Source organism: Halichoerus grypus, chromosome 9, assembly GCF_964656455.1.
Source record: "Halichoerus grypus chromosome 9, mHalGry1.hap1.1, whole genome shotgun sequence".
Classification (NCBI taxonomy): Eukaryota; Metazoa; Chordata; class Mammalia; order Carnivora; family Phocidae; genus Halichoerus; species Halichoerus grypus.
In genome coordinates, this window is record NC_135720.1 from 117,612,546 (window position 1) to 117,634,245 (window position 21,700).

Below are 21,700 nucleotides of genomic sequence, written 5' to 3' on the forward strand. Positions count from 1 at the left end.
AGTACATTTTGGGGAGGAAGGTGGGAGGCTATGGGGACATGGGTTAAGAAGAGTGGTCTTTTTTTTTTTTTTTTTTTTTAAGATTTTATTTATTTGAGACAGAGAGAATGAGAGAGAGCACATGAGGGGGGGAGGGTCAGAGGGAGAAGCAGGCTCCCTGCCGAGCAGGGAGCCCGATGCGGGACTTGATCCAGGGACTCCAGGATCATGACCTGAGCCGAAGGCAGTCGCTTAACCAACTGAGCCACCCAGGCGCCCAAGAAGAGTGGTCTTCAGGGGCGTCTGGCTGGCCCAGTCAGTAAAGCATGTGACTCGATCTCTAGGTCAGAGTTTTGAGCCCCACGTTGGGTATAGAGATTAAAAAAACAAAACACTACAAACAGCTCATTTTGGGGCACTTGGCAGGCCCAGTAGTGTATGTGAGACTCTGGATCCTGGGGTCACGAGTTGGAGCCCCATGTTCGGCATGGAGATTACTTAAAATAGAACAAGTTCCTCGGCTGCTGTTTCCAGGATTGGCCACAGGAGGGCAATAACCAAAATTTCACAGGCCTCCTTTACATTCAGCAAGGCCAATGGAGCTATCTTTATCTCCCCTTTGCCCGGCCCGCCCAGACTATGCTCAGTCCTATAGCAGCTCTGTGCACTCAGGACCTGAGCAGAACACCTAACGTAAGGGCCAAACTAAGAGGTAAAATATGAAGCAGTGCTGCCTGGCTGGCTTTGTCAGGGGAAGGTGCGACTCTGGAGCTTGGGGTTGTGAGCGGGAGCCCCATGATGGGGGTAGAGATTACTGAAAGTTTAAGAAAAGTTCTTTTTTTAAAAATAGGCAGTACCCATCTCAAGTGGAAAAAGTGAACAAACATGTCACGACCTAGTGGGTCATTCTCTGACTTGTGTTTCTATCTCCGGCATCAGGCCACAAGAACCTTTAAAGAGAACTCAGTGTTTTCTATTTTAATTTAAAAATGAGTTCAGCCATTTTTCTTTCAAATTCTCCATGAAAATCCAAAGTAACCTGTTAAAAGAGTTTTTTTTTTGTTTTTGGACAAGGCTGATCATCTACATTTCAGCCACTGACCCATTTCCACACCTTCAACAAGTCCCCACAGGCACTTCTCTCCGTTGCAGCTGGTCTGTTCTTTCTGCTCCCATCGCGCCCCGTCCACCCCCCGCCCCCCAAATACCCTTCCCGCTGTAAACATTCTGTCAATCCCTCCCCAGGCACACCAGTTCCATCTCCAATTCTGCATAATCATTGTTCTAATTCTCCCATTCCTACTCTTGGGCAGTAAACCTAATGTTGCAAAAACACGAAATCCTACCATCTTGGCTCAGTACAAATTGCTAGCACCAACTCAACACTTACTGCTGCTCATCTGGCACCAAAACTCCTGAGTGAGCCCCATTCAATGTGAGCACCATTTCCCCTTCACCTGAAAATATCTGAGTCTACATTTTCTTAGAGGAAGAAGGGTAGCTCTTTTCCAAGGCTCAACCCTTCTCTCAGTATCTCCTGTGTCCTCCACCCAGCAACCAGAACAATTTTTGTAAAAATGAAAACAGATCAATTCTCACCACTGTGCAGATGCCAGTGGCCTCCCATTGCTCCTCAAATTGTGTCCCACCCCCATCAAGGCTTACAAGCCTGGAGTGTCCTGGCCCCCCTGCTTAAGTTCAAGCCACATATCTTGCCTATGTCAAGCTCCTCCCAGCTTCAGGGCCTCTGCACATTCCCTAGGGCTCTTCTTTCCCACTCACCTAGTTCCTTCACCACCTTCAGGCCTTGGCTTTAACGTTACTTCCTGAGATGTCTTCCTTATTCACGTGATTTAAAGATGACCCCCTACTTTCCTAGCACCACGTTTCCTTTGACATGCTCTAAAGGCACCAGAGTTCCTATCTTTGCCCTACCAGACTCCCAGGTGACACTCATACTGCTGGCCTGGGACACTGTGAAAACCACTACCCTAGAGCAGCTAGTTCAAGTGTCTCCGTTGTTGCATTTAGCACTGGCCACACAACGGCAATTTCAGACACTCCCAGGCCCCGTTTCAGTGCTGTATGGCCACATGGCTCTCTCCTGGTTTTCACTTTTCCAATTGTAGTATGACACTGTTCCCTAAAACCCCCCTGGGTGTTCCTAAAACAGTGCTATCCTGGTTCTCATGCCCCTCCAGGACTCATGCTTTGGTCACCTTGTCCACATTTTACACAAAGAGTGAAGAGGTCCAGGATACTGGAGTCAGATAAACAAGGGCCATCATAAAAGCAAAAAAACAAACAAAAAAACCCCAAGAGCCATCATATCAGCAACAACCCTCTCTGTTGAGGGTGGGTCACTGTGGGCAGGTCCCTGTCCTCTGAGTCTTCATTTCATTAGGAAGGTGTGCAGAAGACTCTGCTTTTCAAAAACATTTCTGTGGTACTTATTATGTACATTAGTGCATGACTTATAGAAAACAAAAGTTGCTTATGAATAAGAATATTTAATTCTGTTAACAAAATCCCATTTTCCAGGCTTTGGGTTACCCATATATACTGTACCATGTAAACTGTATGTTTTTAAAAGATTTATTTATTTGAGGCAGAGAGAAAGAGCGTGCACTTGTGTGTGCGCACACAAGCAGGAGGATGGGCAGAGGGAGAGAGAGAATCCCAAGCAGACTCTGTGCTGAGCGGGGAGCCCAACGCGGGGCTCGATCTCACAACCCTAAGATCACAACCTGAGCCAAAATCAAGAGTTGGACATTCAACTGACTAAGCCATCCAGGCACACCTTTTTTGTTCTTCTTGCATTTAATTTCTTTCTTTTTTTTTTGCTTTTTTTGTTTTGTTTTTGCATTTAATTTCTATGCTGCTTTTTTTTTTTTGGAGGAGGAGGAGCCTTTGGCCCATATTTAAGTGCATTATTAATAATTCCATTATTAAGTATGTATATTGAAGGAAAAAGTGCAATTTGTGTCCATGGACAGGAGCTATTTTGGAGCATCTGAAGTACTTGCAGTGAAATTAGTGATCAAAAACTTGAAATGCAAAATTTTGGCATTCACTTTATAAATAACAGTCCTACATATTTTGCGTATCATCTCCTCTAGACTAGTGAACTGAAAATTTTAAGTGTAGTGTGTAACGTGAAACACATGTAACAAAAGCAAAAATTTAAAGCACTTTACAAAATAATTACGTATCTAATCCCTTAATAACCCTATGAGGTAGGTATTTTTTATCATCTTCATTTCACAGATGAGGAAACAGGTACCAAGAGGTGAAGTATCCTGTCCAGTATCATGCCATTAGTAAGTGGACTTGAACCCTGGCTCCCACTGTTCTGTGACAGATTTACTTCACAGAAGTGTGGAAATTACATGAAACATCTTACTCAGGTGCTTGGTTCAAGACCCTGATTTTTTTCCCCTCAAATTCCATAAGAGGGATGATTCCTCTCTAATTTGAGATGTTTCCTAACAATGATATCTCCACACCAAACCTGCACTTCCAGTATAAAAATCTGTCCTTCAGGCCCATTATTTATTCACATGGTCAAAAAATAGTTCACCAAAAATAGATGTCCATGCTAAGTCTTAACCAAACAGCTCCTCATATTCCCTCTGGAGCTGGACACATCAGATCATTCTCTTCTAGAATTCTCCCCAATTCCCACACCTCTCTCCTGTCCTTTCCTCCCCATCCCTCCCATAGCCCACCTAAGCATTAGTTACCTCACTTGCAACAAGTCATGGGCTCCACTTCACATGCTTCTAACAGCCACACCACCACCTAAACTCACCTAAACTCACCAACCACTCGTCACTGGTTATTTTCCAAAGCTACCTCTCCAAACTAACTCTAGCAAGAAAAATGGCCACACCAGCCATGCTTTCTCATTAACTCCCAAAATAGTTTTTTCTTCTTTCCAGGCCTTCGGTCTGCTCTTTTCCCAGATTCCAAAAATAGCTCCCTATTCTCTCATTATTTAAATTCCTCTTCTTTTTTAAAAGGCCCACCCTGAAGTGATCCTGTCAGTCAAATAATCAAGTTCTGGATAATCTTTCCGTTCTATGAGCATATGGCAACTTAAGAGAATCTAGAGTACCACACATCTGGCAACTAACTAAATCACCTTTACGCTCAAGTCTCATTTTCTAAGTCTTCTGTAGCTAGACTATTGATGGATGTAGACCTTGTCTTTTCCTTTTTGTATACCCCACAGTGCTGTACACGATGGTTGACTCAGAAACTTTTGAGAGGACCGGTACTCTGCCACAGGGCAGAGCTTGGACAGTGAGAGGCCCAAGAGTCCCAGATGGAAGGGATGAACCTTTTCCTTCCTGCCTGAAGGGTTGGAGGAAGGGAGGGAGGCCCCTCAAACAGCAAGCACCATCTAAAATGCATCAAGACTGCAAGTTAGAGCCATTGGTATTAGTGGGGAAGAGTGGATACCGAATGCTGCTAGCAAACAGACAAAAAGCAAATAAAAACGGAGAACAGTCCCAATTCCCACGAAATCTCCAAACAGCTAAGCGGCAACAACTCCTTTATTTCTTCCCCTTGTAAAGGGAGATTCAAGTTGAGTGGCAATTCTTTCCTGCCCCCAAGTCCCCAAACTAGACAAGTGACTGCAGGCACCAAACCCTGGGCTGAGTAATAGCACAGGCCTCAGAACCTGCCTCCAGCACTGCACTGCAACGGCTGTTTGTGTCGGTAAGTCAACGTTAAATCCACCAGAAACGAGCAGCACCACTCAAAGACCAGGAGACCAGCTGGGCCTGAAGCTTTCAGGTGGACCAGAGGCAGGGTTCTTAATGATAAAAGCGTCTCGAGACAACTGGCCACTTAAGCTTGGCTGGATGGAGCCTACACAATGAAGGTCACCTCTGTATACGGAGGGACGTCAACGATAAGGCCAGCTTAGTTATCTGAAGAAAACTGAAACAAGACTGGTCTTTCAGAGAAAAGGAACCGATCAAAGTGGTACCCTGGTCACATCAAGATCATGCTCCGCCTTCCTGTGCCTAAGTAGCTGCTGGGTCAGCTGCAGACCAGAGGAAGGTGTCCAAGCGGAGAAAGGGAGACAACAGGGGACTTGTAGGCCACGCAAGCTTGTCGTTCAGGAGACTTCCAGAAGGAAAACTCACTCTCGGGGTCTGTTGACCATGACTTCGCCCAGGGCCTCCAACACTTCCCGTTTATAGTCCTCGAAGTCACCATCGATCTGGCTAACACTCTGCTCCTCCACCACCCACAGCTGGCAGTTGGTTTCTGTGATGAGTCGGGCATCGTGGCTGACGACAATCACAGCTTTGAAAAAAGATGAGAGAATGGAGGGCAGGGAGGCAGGCGGCAGAGGGGAATCAGAACCTGAAAGAAGGGAGCTCTGGCGAAGGGACACTACAGCCTGGTCCCCAAGGAAAGGAAGAGGGTGCACCCTGAGCCAACTTACCGCCCTTGTATTCATTGATGGCTTCCCCGAGGGCATCAATAGACTCGATGTCCAAGTTATTGGTGGGTTCGTCCTACGGAGGAGACATTCCGTGACCAAGCATTACAATTCCTTTCATTACTGTCACATTTAGCCCCCCCCGCAGTCCACCTCACTCACCAAGATGAGGACATCAGGCTCCCGACAAGCCAGCTCAGCAAACACAACTCGGGCTTTCTGCCCACCTGTAGCAAAGGAAAGAGGAGGGCCATCACACTTCACTGCCTTATGTTTCTGAAGATAAGCTGAACGTGTGTATGCAGAGATTCCCCAAGTCGTAGCCCCTCTTCTCTTCTGACTCGAAGTACAGTCTGGAAGTGTGAAAATTAAGGAGGAGGACACCTTCCCTAGCCCCCTACAGTGGTACCAGAGAGTTTGCAGATCTGGATGGTGTGGGCGTGACTCTCAAGGCCAAAGCGGCCCAGGCACTTCCGGGCATCCTGGTAGGGCAGGTTGAAGCCCCGCTGCAGATACTCAGTGGGTGTCTCCTCCATGCGCAGCTGCTCTGCATACTGCTGGTTGAAGAAGCCAATTTTCTGCCCAAGAGAGGGAGGTGGTCTGTGAAAATCATACTTCCTCTCTCAGACTCTTTAGTCCTTAATTTCCAAAGCCAACTTACCAGCCGGTGGTTCTTTCTCATTTCTCCACGAGTCTGCAAGGAAAAAGTATGTGGGAAGATAAGGAAAAGGGGAGAGGTGCTGCCGCTCCATATCCCAACTTTTCTGAAGGGGAGACAGATACCAGAATCGGTAGTCCATGCAGGAAAGGGAACCCGGATGTTCTCCCTAATGTGACAACGGCACACCCGGGAAAGGAGAAGAGTACAGAGCCAAAGGGGAGTGAAAGGAGAATAAAGAGGGGAGACAAAAAGCACAGATTCAGAACCAGGAGGGGACTGACCACAACCAAAGAACACCCCCTTCCCACCCAGGAAGACCCACCAATGGCATCTTTTTCAGCCTCAGATAGGGGTTAAGAGACAGTTTGTGAGAGGATCTAAAAACACCCTGTGGTGTGTGAAGAAAAGGGCCCTTCTCAACACTTTCCTGGAGGGAGTAAAGAGGGCTACAACCAATCTAAAGCACAGTATGGCAGTGTGTTGTAAAAGTCCTAAAAGCAATTCTAAGGAGGATATCCTAAAAAAAACACTACGTTCATGAACACATACGGTAAGAATATTTACTATACAACTGACCTTCAGTGAAAAAACAGAAATGATCAAAGTGACTGACATCAAATAAATCATAGTAGACCCACAAAAGACACAGATAACTACTGGCATGGAAAAATGCTTAATGTACATTACCTGAAAGAACTAGCTGTAAAACAATTCATCTGAGAGCCCATTTTTGTTAAAAAAAAATTATATGCACATTTGCAGAGAAAAAAGAAAAAGCAATCCATCAAAATTAATACCAGTGATCTCCAGAGTTTTCTCTGACTTAATGCAATTTCTAAGCATTCTATAATGGACTTGCATTTCTCGTATAACCAAAACACACGTGGGGGAGGGGTACCCCCAGTCCAGCCCCTCTTCTCCTGGCTCTCCCCCCCGACGCTGATCTACAGTGTTCTCCTCTATAGCACCTCTCAGGACAATGAGTCCTCGATGATGAGTTCCGTATTAAAATCTCCAGCACAGAAGGGGGCTCCCTGCTTCTAGCATCTAGTGAACAGTGCCTTTTCACACTTGTCCCGCTCTCCTGTCCTGGCTCCAGGACTTACTGGTGTCAGCTTGCCCGTCAGCAGCAGGAGCAGGGTGCTCTTCCCCACGCCGTTAGGGCCCACGATGCAGACTGCAAGGAGGAAGACAGGTAGTTAAAGAGGTCCCCAGAAACTGTCCCTGCAGTCCAGCTCCCCATCCCCAAGCACTCGACACCAACTCACTCCTTGAGTCCATGTCAATGCCAAAATCCAGATTCTTGAAGAGTGGTTTCTGCCCCTCATAACCAAACGTCACACCTGAGAACCAGGAAAAGAAGTGATTCACTTTCTGTTCAGGGTCCCCCTGAAGGTCCTGTCCTGGCCTTGGAGAAGAGAAATGGATCCCATGCTGGGTGGAGGACGTGGGGTGCACATGCTTGCGCCCTGTGCTGCTGGACTCTGCAGCCGCTCACCGTGCAGACCCAGCACAGGAGGGCTGAGCGGCGGGGGGTTAGGGAAAGTGAAGCGCACAGTGTAGTCCTTGGGGCGCTTCAGGAGCTCCGGAGCCTCTTGTGATTCCTCATCCTGGTTTTTCCTCCGGCATTTCTGCTGCTTTCGAGTCAGGGCTTCCTTTGTTTGCTTTTCCTGGAAAGGAAGGGGAAAAGGAGAAATCCGCACCCTTCACAGCAGTCCCTGAAATGAAGGGTGGTGTCCCAGAGGCCCCCCTTTCTCCGTACTGAGAGAAGAGCCCCCCAGGCCAGGAAGATCCCCAGGTGCTCACCGCCTGCTTGGTGGACTTGCCACCTGCCTTTAGCTCCTTCAGCTTTTTCTCCTGCTTCTCATACTGCTTCAGCAGTTCTTTCTGCTTCTGCTGATACATCTTCTTGAAGGTCACTAGGCAGAAAAGAAGGATGAGCATCAACCATTGTCTTTCTCCCGAACAGAGAGACAACCGGGACCAGTAAGGACAGAGGTGGGCATCACTGCCTAGACTCTGAAGACTTAGCTTATCACTACATCCCTATGCAGCCTTCCTCTGAGGCCTTTTCTTGAGGCCTCATCTCTTTCCTCCTCCTACAAATGATCCTACTTACTGTAATTGCCCCGATAGTAATGGAGCCGCTGGGCATCAAGATGGATAATATCGGTGCAGACATCATCCAGGAAGCCCTGGTCATGGGAGACGATGAGCAATGTCTTCCGCCAGCCCTGGAGGTAGCTGGGTTTTGGAAAAGAGTGTGGACATGTCACAATGGTCAGGTTAGGGTTAAGTCAGGGGAAGTAGACAGACAACGAAAAAAGGGAGGAAAAGAGGAAGTGCTAAACTGTAAGGACAGAGTGTGAACAGCTAGAGGAGACAAGGACAGAACGGGAACCGATGATACAAAGACTGTAATCGAGGGTGACGCACTTATTGAGCCAGATGACAGCATTGAGGTCCAGGTGGTTAGTGGGCTCATCCAACATCAGCAGTGTGGGCTCCATGAACAGCGCCCTAGAGGGTGGGGTGGCAGAATGTAGGATCGGGGTAGGAAGGTCTTTGCTCAGAAAACCCCACAGAACACTCCTTCCCCATCTCTCCTCAAAGAAGCTCCTGTGCAGGAGATGTAATTGAAAATGTACTACCAGGTAGGGAGGAAAGATCTTGAGTCTGACAATGCAGACGATATGGAAGGAAATAGAAAGCCTTAAAACTCCCTCCTGGCCTTAGAACGGGAAGAAGGGAAAGCCCCCCAGCAGATGGAGGCTGGAAGGGGAAGGGTGGTGATGTGGGTGGCCCACCTGGCCAGGGAGACACGCATGCGCCAACCCCCCGAGAACTTCTGTGTGGGCCGATTCTGCATTTCAGGGTCGAAGCCCAGACCAGCCAGGATCCGCCGGGCTTTGGCCTCTGCAGCTGCTGCCCCGGTCGCCCGCAATTCCTCATACACCTGGAGGAGGGAGAAGAGGACACATGTCTGAAGGTTCCAGAAACCCCCAAGACTTAGCCCATGTCCCCTGCGCCATCTCCTCTACCTTCTCTAGCCTCTCAGCAGCTGTGTCGTCTCCCTGCTCCAGCTGCCCCTGGAGCCGTCGCTCCTCTTCCAGCAGCTTCAGTCGCTTGGTGTCGGCTCGAAGAACAGCCTGCACGGCTGGCGTCTCATCTGCTACCACCTCTGGGGGGTAAGGGGAAAACAGACAGGTCACCCAGAGAGCCAAGACTCCCATTCCTTCTTTCCTTCAGCTCTATTTCTGGTTTGCCTGACCTTGCCCAACACTTTGTACTTGTTCCAAATAAAATATTCTCTAGTCTCTCCTCTCCTTAGCATCCATCTCCCTGTCCCCAATCTCCCCCAGAACCCTTGCCCCTCCATAACCGCAATTTCTTCTGTTCTTGGTTGACTCTTCTCCCCCAACTGCCCACCCCTCAGACCCGCTTCCCCTCCCCAAGCCCCTGTCCCACCACTGGCCTCACCCTGCTCACACAGCAGCACGTCGATGTTGGGAGGGATGCTCAAGGCCCGGTTGGCGATATGCTTGAGGAGAGTGGTCTTGCCCTTGCTGGGGAATGAGAACTACTGGGACCAAGCCACCCCTGAAAAATTTCTTATTTTCCTTCCAGCCCCTTCCCCTTTACAGCTCCAGCCCCTCTCCTCACCCATTGGGCCCCACTAGCCCGTAGCGGCGGCCGGCTACGATGTACAGGTCTGCGTTGACAAATAACTCCTTGCCATGGGCCGAGATACTGAACTTTTCCAGCTGTAGTCATCAGGGAAACAGTGGCAGAGGGAAGGAATAAGTATATGAGAGCCCCCCTCTCACATGGCAGCTGCAACTTTCTCCCTGCTGAGAAGCCTCTGACAGAGCTCCAGCACGGCCCTCGCCTCACCACACTGGTCTCCTTCCTGTCCACTGCTTTGGACAGCAGTCTCCCAGATTCTAAGCCAGTCTAGCCCATCCCACCCTACTTCGCCCCCAAGGGTGGACCCCTCTACTTCTGTTGGTTTTCTTATTTTCTCGCTGAAGGTGGCAGAACTCAAGGTATGGAACACGCCTCCAAGCTTTCTTCCAGTGGACTAAGCCACTCATACCTTACTTCCTCGGCTGCCATGGCCTCTCAGGGAAAGGTGGCGCTTCCCTGAGCAAAATGGTTGGGCGGGAGCCCCCTCAGACCTTACCTTAATGTCAGATGCATTTTCTAACATGGCTTGGCGGGAGGACATCTCTGCTTGGGACACGGAGAAATCATTTTCAGCAGCATTGGCTGCTTTTAATGAAGCCACCTGGCGCTCGTACTCCATCTGAGAAGGAAGGAAAATCACTTATGAGGCCACTGTCTGCCAGTTATCCATCACAACACAGCCACATGTCATCAGCCACCAAAAAAAAAAGCTAACAGGATACACTTCTTTCCTTACTCCAACTGTTTTTCTTGCAGTAACCCCCGAAGCTCTCTTTTCTTGCCCTCCCAATTCAGATATCCCCTATTTGAAAACATATGTTTTTAAAGATTTTAAGTAATCTCTATGCCCAAGGCGGGGCTTGAAGTTACAACCCCAAGATCAAGAGTCGCATGCTCTAACGACTGAGCCAGCCAGGTGCACTACCCACACCCACTGAAATATTAAAAAAAACCAAATGCTCCTAACTTCGACCAAGGTCTTACCTGTTTCTTTAGCTTTTTCTTCTCCTTTTTGCTAAGGTGAGCATAAGGATCATCAGCCTTAGACTCCCCTTCCTCTTCTTCCTCTTCTTCTTCCTCTGAACCCTGTGAGAACCAGGGGGTGATAAAAAAACAAGAGACTCCTTCTAGAACTCAGATTTCATGTCATTCACCCAGTCCCACAGCTTGTTCCTTCTCCACCCCGAGTCCTGAAATATCTTGCTGGGTGCTCTCGCTCTCATACACACCCCTGGGCTCCCTTGAGTCCTTCAGCCACTTCTGCCACCAGGAATTATATGAGACAAATGGTATGAACATGCATGTATAAAATATTAACAATTCTACATACCTACAAATTTAACTACCCATACCACTGGGAGGGAGGGGAATAAATGAAACAGGTTCCTTTCTTCATGTATCAAATGAATTTCTGTGGCTTACATGCTAACATGCAAAGAAAAGGTCCAGGAACCCTAACATACAGCACTGAGTGATCTACGTGAATCCAGAATCAGAAAGCGCTAGAGGTGCAGGGACCTCAGAAATCACTAGATCACACAGACAACTGAGCCCCCTGAGGTGCAAAGGTCACACAGCTGGTGAATGGCAGAGCCAGAACCCAGATCATCTGAAGCTAACACCAGGGTCCTTTCCTCTCTGAATCAAGAGCTGAATGGGGCATGGGCCAAAGCTTACCTGATGCCTATTTTTATACGGCCCACAAGCTAAGAATGGCTTTACATTTTCAAAGAGTCGTTTTAAAAAAAAAGAATATGCATCAGAGATGGTACGGGGTCCACAAAGCCAGTAATGTTTACTATGTAGCCCTTTACAGATGCTTGTCAACTTCTGTAGTAGTAAAAACACCCCCAGATTCTCCTCCCCTCCCCAAAACAAGGGCCACAGAGTGCTAGTCCCTCAGCCCATCTTTTCCCAACACCAAAATACACACCTGCTCTGCTTTCTTGGCCTTCTCCTTCCCTTGTCTGGGTGGCTCCTTTTCTTTTGTTATTTCTTCTTCTTCATCCTCCTCCTCTTCATTGTCCAGAGCAGCAAATTTATTGTGAGGCTAACAGGGAAGACAGCAGGTCTGATGAAATGTTCTAATTCCTGAGGGCCAGCAGGGGACCCTCCTCCTGCCAATACTCCCTCACCTCGGCCTTCCCCTTTGACTTCTCTTCCTTTCCCTTTCTGCCCTTCAGCCCAGGCTGTTGTTCCTCAGATACAGCCTGGAGAACACACACAGACAGAAAATTAATTTACTACCTTGTTGTTTACTAAGCATTTTTTTTTCTTTAAGATTTTATTTATTTATTTGACTGACAGAGAGAGCACAAGTAGGCAGAGAGGCAGGCAGAGGGAGAGGGAGAAGCAGGCTCCCCGCTGAGCAGGGAGCCCGACGCGGGGCTCGATCCCAGGACCCTGGGATCATGACCTGAGCCAAAGGCAGCCGCTTAACTGACTGAGCCACCCAGGCGCCCCTTTACTAAGCATTTCTAAGGAATCTAGAACTGGGAATTAACTATACCAAGTGCTGCTGAAGACAAAACGAGATCTAGGAAAACCCTAGCTTCCGGCTTGAGATGAAACAGTGAAGAGCTAATTAGATGATGTTAGCAAAGCTAAGGGACCGTGAAATCAGGAGAACAAGCAATGTGGGTGGGGTGGCACTAGCACTGGAGGGCTTCGAGAGGGCAAATTTTGAGAGGAGATAATGGATGTTGAGCTTGGAAAAGGCATTCGAAGGAAAAGGGAAGACACAGCATAAAGAACAAAGAAAGGCTTCAGGGTGTCTGGCTGGCTCAGTTGGTAGAGCATGTGACTCTTGACTTCGGGGTTTTGGATGTAATTGGATATAAAAATTACTTAAAACAAACAAACAAAAACCTCCAAAAAATGCTTCAAAAGACATAGAAATGAATGCTAAGGTATGAACAGGCTGATCTAAAACACACACATGGAAGAATCCCAAGTAACCCTGCAGAAGGGTCCAAGTGGAAGAGCAAAGACTTGAGGTCCTTTGTTTCAGATCTTGAGTCTGAAGGCCACAGAATCATTGCAGACTTCTGAGTGATGAGAATAGACATTAAAAAGCTAATGTGATAGTGTCAGGAAGACAGACCTAGAAGAACTTGTTAGTTTGTATGTATGTATGAATGAATGAATTAATTAATTAGCAGGGTTCATGCCCAGTATGGAGCCCAAAGCAGGGCTTGAACTCGCGGGGCTTGAACCCACGACCCTGAGACCAAGACCTGAGCTGAGATCAAGAGTTGGATGCTTACCCAACTGAACCACCCAGACGCCCCTACAAGAACTGGTTTAAAAGCAGGAAAAGGGGGGCCTGGCTGGCTCAGTCAGTGGAGCATCTGACTCTTGATCTCAGGGTTGTGAGTTCAAGCCCCACTTGGGTGTAGAGATTACTTAAAAATAAATCTTAAAAAAAATAAAAATTTAAATAAATAAACGCAGGGAAAAAAGCAAAGCAATTACCACACCACAGCCAGAAGGCGCTACGTGGGGTGGGAGTGACCAGCAGAGCTGCCACTTTCACCTTATTGATCCGATTCTTCTCCAGCTTGGCAGGCTTAGGAGGATGTTTTTCTTCTTCCTCCTCACCCTCACTCTGATCCTGAATCAGGGCTGCAAAAACATTACCAGCCTAGAGAATGAAAGGGCCGGAGAAGTCAGTGGGATGGTCAAGGTTGCCCCCTTGGGGTCCCTGTTTACAACACATATGGCTTACCTTAGTTTTCTTCCCTCCTCGGGGTATGGGGGCAGGGACTGAAATGATAAGGGGAGACGATGAGGTAGGAAATGATTATAATGTCTGGTTCTTCAGTCTAATCCAACTCAAAGATCAAAGAATGAGGCACTTTACTATTCATGATTCAGGGATTCTGGGAACCCATTTCCCCTCAGGTCATTTATTTACCCTCATCCTCCTCATCACTGGCTGGCACAGAGAGCTTCTTAAGACGCTCCATGAGCTCTTTCTCTTCTCCATCATCATCCACATCCTTCTTTCGCCGGCCTTTTCGGGTGTCTCGTTTCTTTTTTTGCTGCTGAAAGGAAAACAGAGTAAGACAATGAAGCCCAGTCCCCTGCTGCATCTCTGCCCGAGAGAGTTCCCCATGAGCTCAGGGAACCAATGTGGGCTAGGCAGGGGCTGGTGGATGGACCCCCTGACACTTGAACCTGCTGTTGCTGTTGCTCCTTCTCCTTGAGCACTTTCTCTTCTTCCCCAGCCTGTTTGTCTTCTACAGCTAGCTCCTCAAAGAACTGCAAAGGAATTAAGATACAGGTAAATGTGTCTCTGAGACCAACCAAGCCCTTCTCTGCCACACACAGGCCCACTGACCGTCCAGTCCACTCTCACCTTCCTTCCTCTCTTGACAAGATCTTTCCTCCTCCCTTGAACCCCCCACCTCCTTCACATGGCCATATTCTTTTTTTTTTTTTTTTTTTAAGATTTTATTTATTTGAGAGAGCAAAAGTGAGGCAGATCACAAAGGGAGAGGGAGAAGCAGACTCGCTGCTGAGCAGGGAGCCCGATGCAGGACTCGATCCCAGGACCCTGAGATCATGACCTGAGCTGAAGGCAGATGCTTAACCAACTGAGCCACCCAGGTGTCCCACATGGCCATATTTTGATTGGAAACACCCGTGGTCGTTTCTCACCCACAACCCTCATTTCCTCACCGTTTTTTTGGTCTTTTTGTCCTTCTTCCCCTTCTTCACCACTTTGTCTAGAAGGTTAAGCAGACATTGTGAATGCTTATCTACAAATTCCAAAGCAGCATGACCTTCCCTGCAAAGCTCTCAGTGGCTCCACCCTATTTTACTATTTTCTATCATTCTCTAGGCATCTGCACTGTCCCACAAAAGACAATGGTGCCTTGGTGGCAGTGGAAGGGAGAAGTAGAATTCATACGGTAAAGACAGAGGTGGGAAGTAAGCAGTCACGATATTCAGAGATGACTCCTATGTTTTTTGTTTTTTAAAGATTTTATTTATTTTATTTTATTATTTTATTTATTTTTAAGTAATCTCTATACCCACCATGGGGCTCAAGCCCACAACCCCGAGATCAAGAGTCCTACACTCCACCGACTGAGCCAGCCAGGTGCCCCAATGACTCCTATATTTTTAGCTTGGCAAAATTAGTTGCACTAGTGGTACCATTTATTAACTCAGAATATACTGGAAGGGAAGGTCCCCTCTCCCCACCCCTGCCGCCCATGAGGGGAAAAGTAGGACAAAAATATTATAAATTCAGTTTCCCGTATCATTTGTGAAAAGCACAGGATCATGTAAACAGAGCTCTCTGGTAAGTAAACGAGTATCTGGGTCTATGCCCCACCTTCTCTGCTCACATCACATTCTAGCACAAATCACACTGCGTTTTATTTAACTGTTTGTACATCAGTCTTTCATCCCAGAGAACAACCTGACAGACTGTCTGGCTTGGGTTCCCATGGTCGAAAGTGGGATGTCCTATATAAAACCTGACTGAACAAATTCCAGCCCCCGCGTTCTATCCAACCCTGTTTCCCTGAAGGCAACTCCCTCTACTACTCTGCCTAACTTCCTCTCTCCCTGCCCCCATCAGACAGGGATGCAACCAGGAGCCTGAAAACTTCTCTTCCTGTCCAGGCCTACCCACCATCATATTCCCCTCCAAACAATCCCATCCATCCACTGGTATCCAGTTCTATCCAGGAGCACTCCTGTAACCATTTAGCTAAAAAGAAAGAAAGAAAGAGAGAGAGAGAGAGAGAGAGAGAGAAAGAAGGAAGGAAGGAAGGAAAGAAAGAAAGAAAGAAAAGAAAGAAAGAAAGAAAGAAAGAAAGAAAGAAGGAAAGAAAGAAAGAAAGAAGGAAAGAAAGAAGGAAGGAAAGAAAGGCTATCTACTACCTACCATATTAAGTTTTTGTTTTTTTTTTTTAAAGATTTTTTTTTTTATTTGACAGAGAGAGACACAGCGAGAGAGGAAACACAAGCAGGGGGAGTGGGAGAGCGAGAAGCAGGCTTCCTGCCGAGCAGGGAGCCCGATGCGGGACTCGATCCTAGGACCCTGGGATCATGACCTGAGCCGAAGGCAGACGCTTAACGACTGAGCCACCCAGGCGACCCATCTCTCTCTTTTTTTTTTTTAAGGTAGACTCCATGCCCAACATAGGGCTTGAACTCCTGATCCTGAGATCAAGAGTCACATTCTCTGCCAACTGAGACAGCCAGACATCCCCCACATTAAGTATTTTTAGGCTAAAATTCCACATAGTCCACAGTAATCCATTATTCAGGAACATTTTACTGAACATCTACTCTGCCTAAAACTGGAGTTATCAAAGGACAATCCCTATAATTTAAGGCTTTGCAAACTAAAAGGGTCCTATCCTATCTTTTCTGCTATATGTTTCCCTACCCACACCTATGTTCTGGACATTGACCTCTCCTTCCCAGGCATACGTAGTCTGTCTTTGCTTAATCTGTGTCTTCCATCCAGAACATATTTCAAAATTTGATCCCCACATCATGAGTTGAAAAGATGTGCAGAAGAAATAATGAAAGGTTTTATATGCTATTCCAAAGAGTTTAATCCTAAAGACATTTTTGTTGTTGTTGCTTTAAAGATTCTATTTATTTTAGAGAAAGAGAGTGTAGGGGGAGGGGCAGAGAGAGAGGGAGAAAGAGTTTTTTTTTTTTTTAAGATTTTATTTGAGAGAGCGAGTGCGCGGGCACGTGCACAAGCACGGGGGCAGCAGGCAGAGGGAGAAGCAGGCTCCCCGCTGAGCAAGGAGCCTGACACAGGACTTGATCCCAGGACCCTGAGATCATGACCTGAGCTGAAGGTAGACGCTTAACCGACTGAGCCAGCCAGGCGCCCCGAGGAAAAAGAGTCTTAAGCGGACTCCGCACTGAGCACGGAGCCTTACTTCTGACTCGGGGCTCGATATCATGACCCAGAGATCACGACCTGAGCCAAAACCAAGAGTCTGACGCTTAACCGACTGCACCAGACGCCCCAATCCTAAAGACCTTAAGACAAAGGACCCACTGCCATACAGAAGAAGGAATGGCATGATCAGCTCACCTTGACAACGCTGAGGAGTGACTCGTCCCAGGTACTAATTTCTCCCCAAGGACTAACACAACCACATCAACTCTCCTTCCTTTAAATCTCTTTTGAATTTTAAACCTCACTTTGGTCCAGGAAAAAGCTAAGTATGGTTTAAGCAATGCTATATCTTCCATCTCTCCTCCTCTAACAAACAGCTCCTCCCCTTCAGTACACACTTAAGCTGCTCCTAACTCCAAAGCCTAACAGAACACTTCCCTTAACCTTAACATCTCGCCCAATTACTGTTTGCTACCCTTGTCTTCACGAAGTCTCCAAAGTACAGTCCACACCAGCTCTGCTTCATTTCCCACTCCTTGCCGAACATACTTCAAATCCGAAGTTGCCACTGTCCCCTTAGGTGCTCAACCCAAAAAGTGTATTTTTAGTCCTGATTTTGCAATACTTCTCTGCAACATTCCATGCTACCATCTCGTCAACCTTTTACTTCCCTCCTGTCTTTACTTAATTTCAGGGATCTTGTTGCTTCTGGTCTGCCTCTAGTTTCTCTGACGCCTCACCTTTTTCAGTCTCATCTCTTCTGCCTCCTTCCCTTACTTCCTTTAATTGTTGAGGTTCTTTCGGGTTCCTGTCTTCTGTCCTCTTTTGGCTTCAATCTGCATACTCTCCCTAGCAGACTTCTCTGCATCCAACGTTTCAACAACACACCTGTATCTTTACTTCCAGCCTAAGATCTCTCTTCTTGCCATCTGCTTTAGAAGTTTCCCAGAAATCCCCAACTTGGCATTCAAAAGTTGACCTTACCTCTTCCCACTCCCAATCCTACAGCCCATTCCTGATTTCAAGCAATAGTCTACTACCCACTGAGTTACTTGAGTGTCCTTCTTCTTCTTTCTTCCTTCAGTCAGTTCTCAGACCTGCTTAATGCTATTTCCTCAGTAACTCTTTAGTCTTCACTGCCTTGGCTTACTCTTACTACTTCTCACCTAAATCATCGCCAGAGCCTCTTCCATGGTCATCCTGCCTCCAATCTTGACCAATTCAAGCCATTCTCCACTGCTCAGTGTTGTTGGGATGAGCTGATCAGATCATTCCTTAAGCACTTTAATGAGTCCTCCTTAATGTCTTCAGGATTAAAGTCTTTGGAATAGTGTATGAAGTCTTCCATTATTTGTCTCCTGCACATCTTTCCAACCCCATCACATTAGTCACTCAATACTGGGAACCAGCCAGGCTCACCTGTCTTTACCTTTGCACAGACTTCTTCCTCTGCTTGGAATGCTCCTCCCCTGGCTAACACACACTGATCCTTCCAGAATCAACTCAGCTACCACATATTCCTGAGAGGATTTGCGGACATTCCTACCCTATTTGTCTGAATAGATGCTTTTCCTCTCTGCTCTAGTCTCATAGCATTCTCAAGCACATTCATCACTCCGTCAACTACTTTCTGATTAATGCTGTCCCCCCCATTAAACTGGGTGCCCCTTTGGGGCAAGTCTTATTTTTTAATCTCTACGTTCCCAGTTCTCTACACAGTACCAGGTATACAAGAGGCACCCAATGAATGCTTGTAAAATTAGTCACTGTGTACCTAGTAATTATTTGTATCCATTTTCTCTCCCCTTGGAGTGCCTTCAAATTTGGGAGTATGTCTTCCTATTTTTTTCTCCCCGGCCCCCAAGCACAGTATGTATCGTGATTAAAAGCAGCTGCTCAACAAACATTCGCTACTTTTAAGTAAACCTTAACTCTCATTCCAACACCCAGTAGCTAGCTACACTACACTCCTGCTCCAGATGAACCTGATGTGTATTATGCAAGAGCTCAAGAGGAAGTCATCCTCTCGCCCCCGAGCGGGTATGGGTGGGTGGCGCGGCATGTCTGCGTGCGTGCATGAGCGCGCAGTGGGAGGGGTATGAGGCACTGCTGACAGATTCCTGTGGAGTGTGGAATACAGTATGGTGGGGAAGATGTCCAAAAGAGAAAGGGGACTTTCTGATTTCTCCCCATCTCTCCCAAAGCACCATATGCTTTTCCTTGTCTCTTGCCCAGTCCCACTGAAACTCGTTCGCGACAGCCCAGCACTTTTTCTTTCGCTCCCACCCAACTCCCTCCGGCCTGGGTAAACACTTTCCAGCCCCATTATACGCATGCGCAGTGGCCTTCCTCACGGCCCGGTCTGTCACACACCCCGTGACCCCTTCCCAAAACACGCGTACTCTCTTCTCCCCTTTTCTCCCTCGTTGGTTCCCTGCCTATCAGCCTCACCTGTGGGGCTCGTACTCTCTCCGTCCCCGATCCATTCGGGTTCCGGCGGCTGCTGCTTGGGTCCCTTCGGCATCGCGGTGGCAGTTGCAGCTACTCCGGAGACGCCGGGCGCTATTTCCGCTTCCGGCAGCGTGGGGTCCCGAAGGGGGCGGGCTCTCCACCGCCGGCCCTGTCCTTCGGCGGTGCACGTGCGCGCGGCGCCGTCATCTCGGGGGCGTGCCTGCGGGGACGGGGCGGAGCCGGCGTCCGCTTAGTCCCACAACGTCGACAAAGCACTTACGGCTGTCCGGGAATCCTGAGCCGGTGACTCCACGACGCTGCATGACTAAGTACTGAACGTAGTAATTTCGGACTAGTGCGGAGGAGCAGAGGCATCCTTTTTTCCTTTGTTTTTGTTTTTTAAGTGGTAGGAGCAGAAAGACGCAGTCCATCTACTTAGGAAGAGGCCTGGTGTTGAGATACGTTGCAAAGCCATCAAGTGTAGAGTCGTAAACGATGAACTGTCGCCTAACAGTGGTGAAGCTTGGGTTCATTTTTGGTGGTGGTGGTGGGGCTAACAGTTTTTCTGAGGTATAATTGATACACAATAAACTGCACATACAATAAATTGTCAGGGAATAAACTGCAAAATGTACACTTGGATCAAAGTTTTGACATATATACAACCATTAAACCACCACCACAGTCAAGATTTGGGTTTGCTTCTAACTGTACCACTTAATAGACGTGGGAGCAAGATGCTCCCATAGCTCTTTCAGCTCCCGTTCTCCCCTTAAACCATTATAACCATGCTCTTGTCTCTATACCATTATGAGTCCATTCTTGCCAAGATCAACAGATAGAGGGCCAATTCTCTGTCTTTATCTTACTCTCCCAGCAGCATTTGACACACATACATGATCACTCCCACTTCCTTGGTTTTTTTTCAGGGATCCTGCTCTCTGTAGGTTTCCCTTCCATTTCAGGGCTGCTCCTTTTCCCTCCTTTCCTGGCTTCTCCTTAGGTCTAAATGTTTTGAGGCACATTCTTTGACATTCTCTATCTAGACTTACCACTTATGTCTCATGACTTTATTTTTTATTTTTTTTTCAAGATTTTATTTATTTATTTGACAGAGAGAGATACAGCGAGAGAGGGAACCCAAGCAGGGGGAGTGGGAGAGGGAGAAGCAGGCTTCCCGCGGAGCAGGGAGCCCGATGTAGGGCTCGATCCCAGGACCCTGGGATCATGACCTGAGCCGAAGGCAGATGCTTAACGTCTGAGCCACCCAGGTGCCCCGACTTTTTTTTTTTTTTTTTAAAGATTTTATTTATTTGACAGAGAGAGACACAGCGAGAGACGGAACACAAGCAGGGGGAGTGTGAGAGGGAGAAGCAGGCTTCCTGCGGAGCAGGGAAGACCCATGCGGGGCTTGATCCCAGGACCCCAGGACCCCAGGATCATGACCTGAGCCGAAGGCAGACGCTTAACGACTAAGCCACCCAGGTGCCCTGTCTCATGACTTTAAATACCATCCATAACTGATGAAGATCCCCCAATTTTTTTTTTTTAAAGATTTTATTTATTTATTTGACAGAGAGAGAGATAGTGAAAGAGGAAACACAAGCAGGGGGAGTGGGAGAGGGAGAAGCAGGCTTCCCGCTGAGCAGAGAGCCTGATGTGGGGCTTGATCCCAGGACCCCGGGACCATGACCCGAGCCGAAGGCAGACGCTTAACGACTCAGCCACCCAGGCACCCCCCAAATTTCTCTTCTTGACCCCAACTTCTGCCCTAAGCTCCAGGCTCACAAATCCAACTGCTTATTGGACATCCTCTCTGAGATCTCTAATAAATATCTCAAATTAATATGTATAAAACTGAGCTCTTGTTTTTACTCCTTAACCCTGTGTCTCTTCCAGGTTTCCCATCAAGAAATCACACCACCTTTCATTTAGTTACTTGGGCCCAAACTGAAAGGTCATTCTCTTTCTTCATTCCCCCTCATCAGCAAGCCATGTCTACTTCATTTATTCAAAAAATATATTTATTAAGCAAAGAGAAGACACTACACTCTGAGATATCTCCCCAACCCCCTCTGGCCAACCCTCCTCCATCTCCTTGTCGGTTTCATCCTCATTCTTACTTGGCCACCAAATGTCAGCCCTCCTCCGGGCTGTCCTGGGCCCTCTCTTCTTCCCACTTGACATTCTCCTCTCAGGTGACTTCAGCAACGGATTCCTCAGAGAGTTCTACCCAACCACCACATCTTAAGTAGCCCCCAACCATTATTCTCTATACGGTACCTCATTTATTTCCTTAATATCATTAATCACAACCTGTAATTATTCATGTGTTCACTTTTAAGAAGAACAGCCCCTGACAACTGGGAATTGGCCTGATTCTAACAGCTTGGCCATGGTGCTCAGGTTGAACATAACCTCACAGAACACCAATGTCAGCCAAGGCTACTGTGACTGTCATGAAGTATGACAAAGTTAATAATCTTCTCTAAGCACAAAGACAAGGTCACTCTACAAACACCATAAATATTAAACAGCCCCCTCTCCACTAAAATGACGGCTTTTTTTGACCAGCTAC

The 21,700-nt window shown here is 47.5% G+C and overlaps 1 protein-coding gene across 2 annotated transcripts; it reads right to left on the reverse strand.

The window, feature by feature from the left end:
* Positions 1–4,520: 4,520 nt before the first annotated feature.
* ABCF1 (ATP binding cassette subfamily F member 1) lies at positions 4,521–19,279 on the reverse strand. Of its 2 annotated transcripts, none has more exons than XM_036120390.2 (25): positions 19,123–19,279; positions 14,472–14,518; positions 13,968–14,051; positions 13,705–13,831; positions 13,516–13,553; positions 13,324–13,431; positions 11,924–11,998; positions 11,722–11,838; positions 10,773–10,874; positions 10,285–10,407; positions 9,765–9,865; positions 9,582–9,667; positions 9,143–9,282; positions 8,909–9,057; positions 8,538–8,621; positions 8,221–8,345; positions 7,908–8,020; positions 7,600–7,771; positions 7,370–7,444; positions 7,208–7,278; positions 6,102–6,134; positions 5,850–6,018; positions 5,603–5,667; positions 5,444–5,516; positions 4,521–5,301 (listed from the first exon to the last, which is right to left on the reverse strand). In XM_036120390.2, the coding sequence occupies exons 1-25, from the start codon at positions 19,193–19,195 to the stop codon at positions 5,135–5,137; spliced, it is 2,517 nt and encodes an 838-aa protein (XP_035976283.1). In that variant the 5' UTR covers positions 19,196–19,279; the 3' UTR covers positions 4,521–5,134. The 2 variants fall into 2 exon arrangements, with proteins under 2 accessions (XP_035976283.1, XP_035976280.1); XM_036120387.2 differs by having other exon boundaries at positions 13,705–13,834; positions 19,123–19,278.
* Between the last annotated feature and the right edge of the window lie 2,421 nt (positions 19,280–21,700).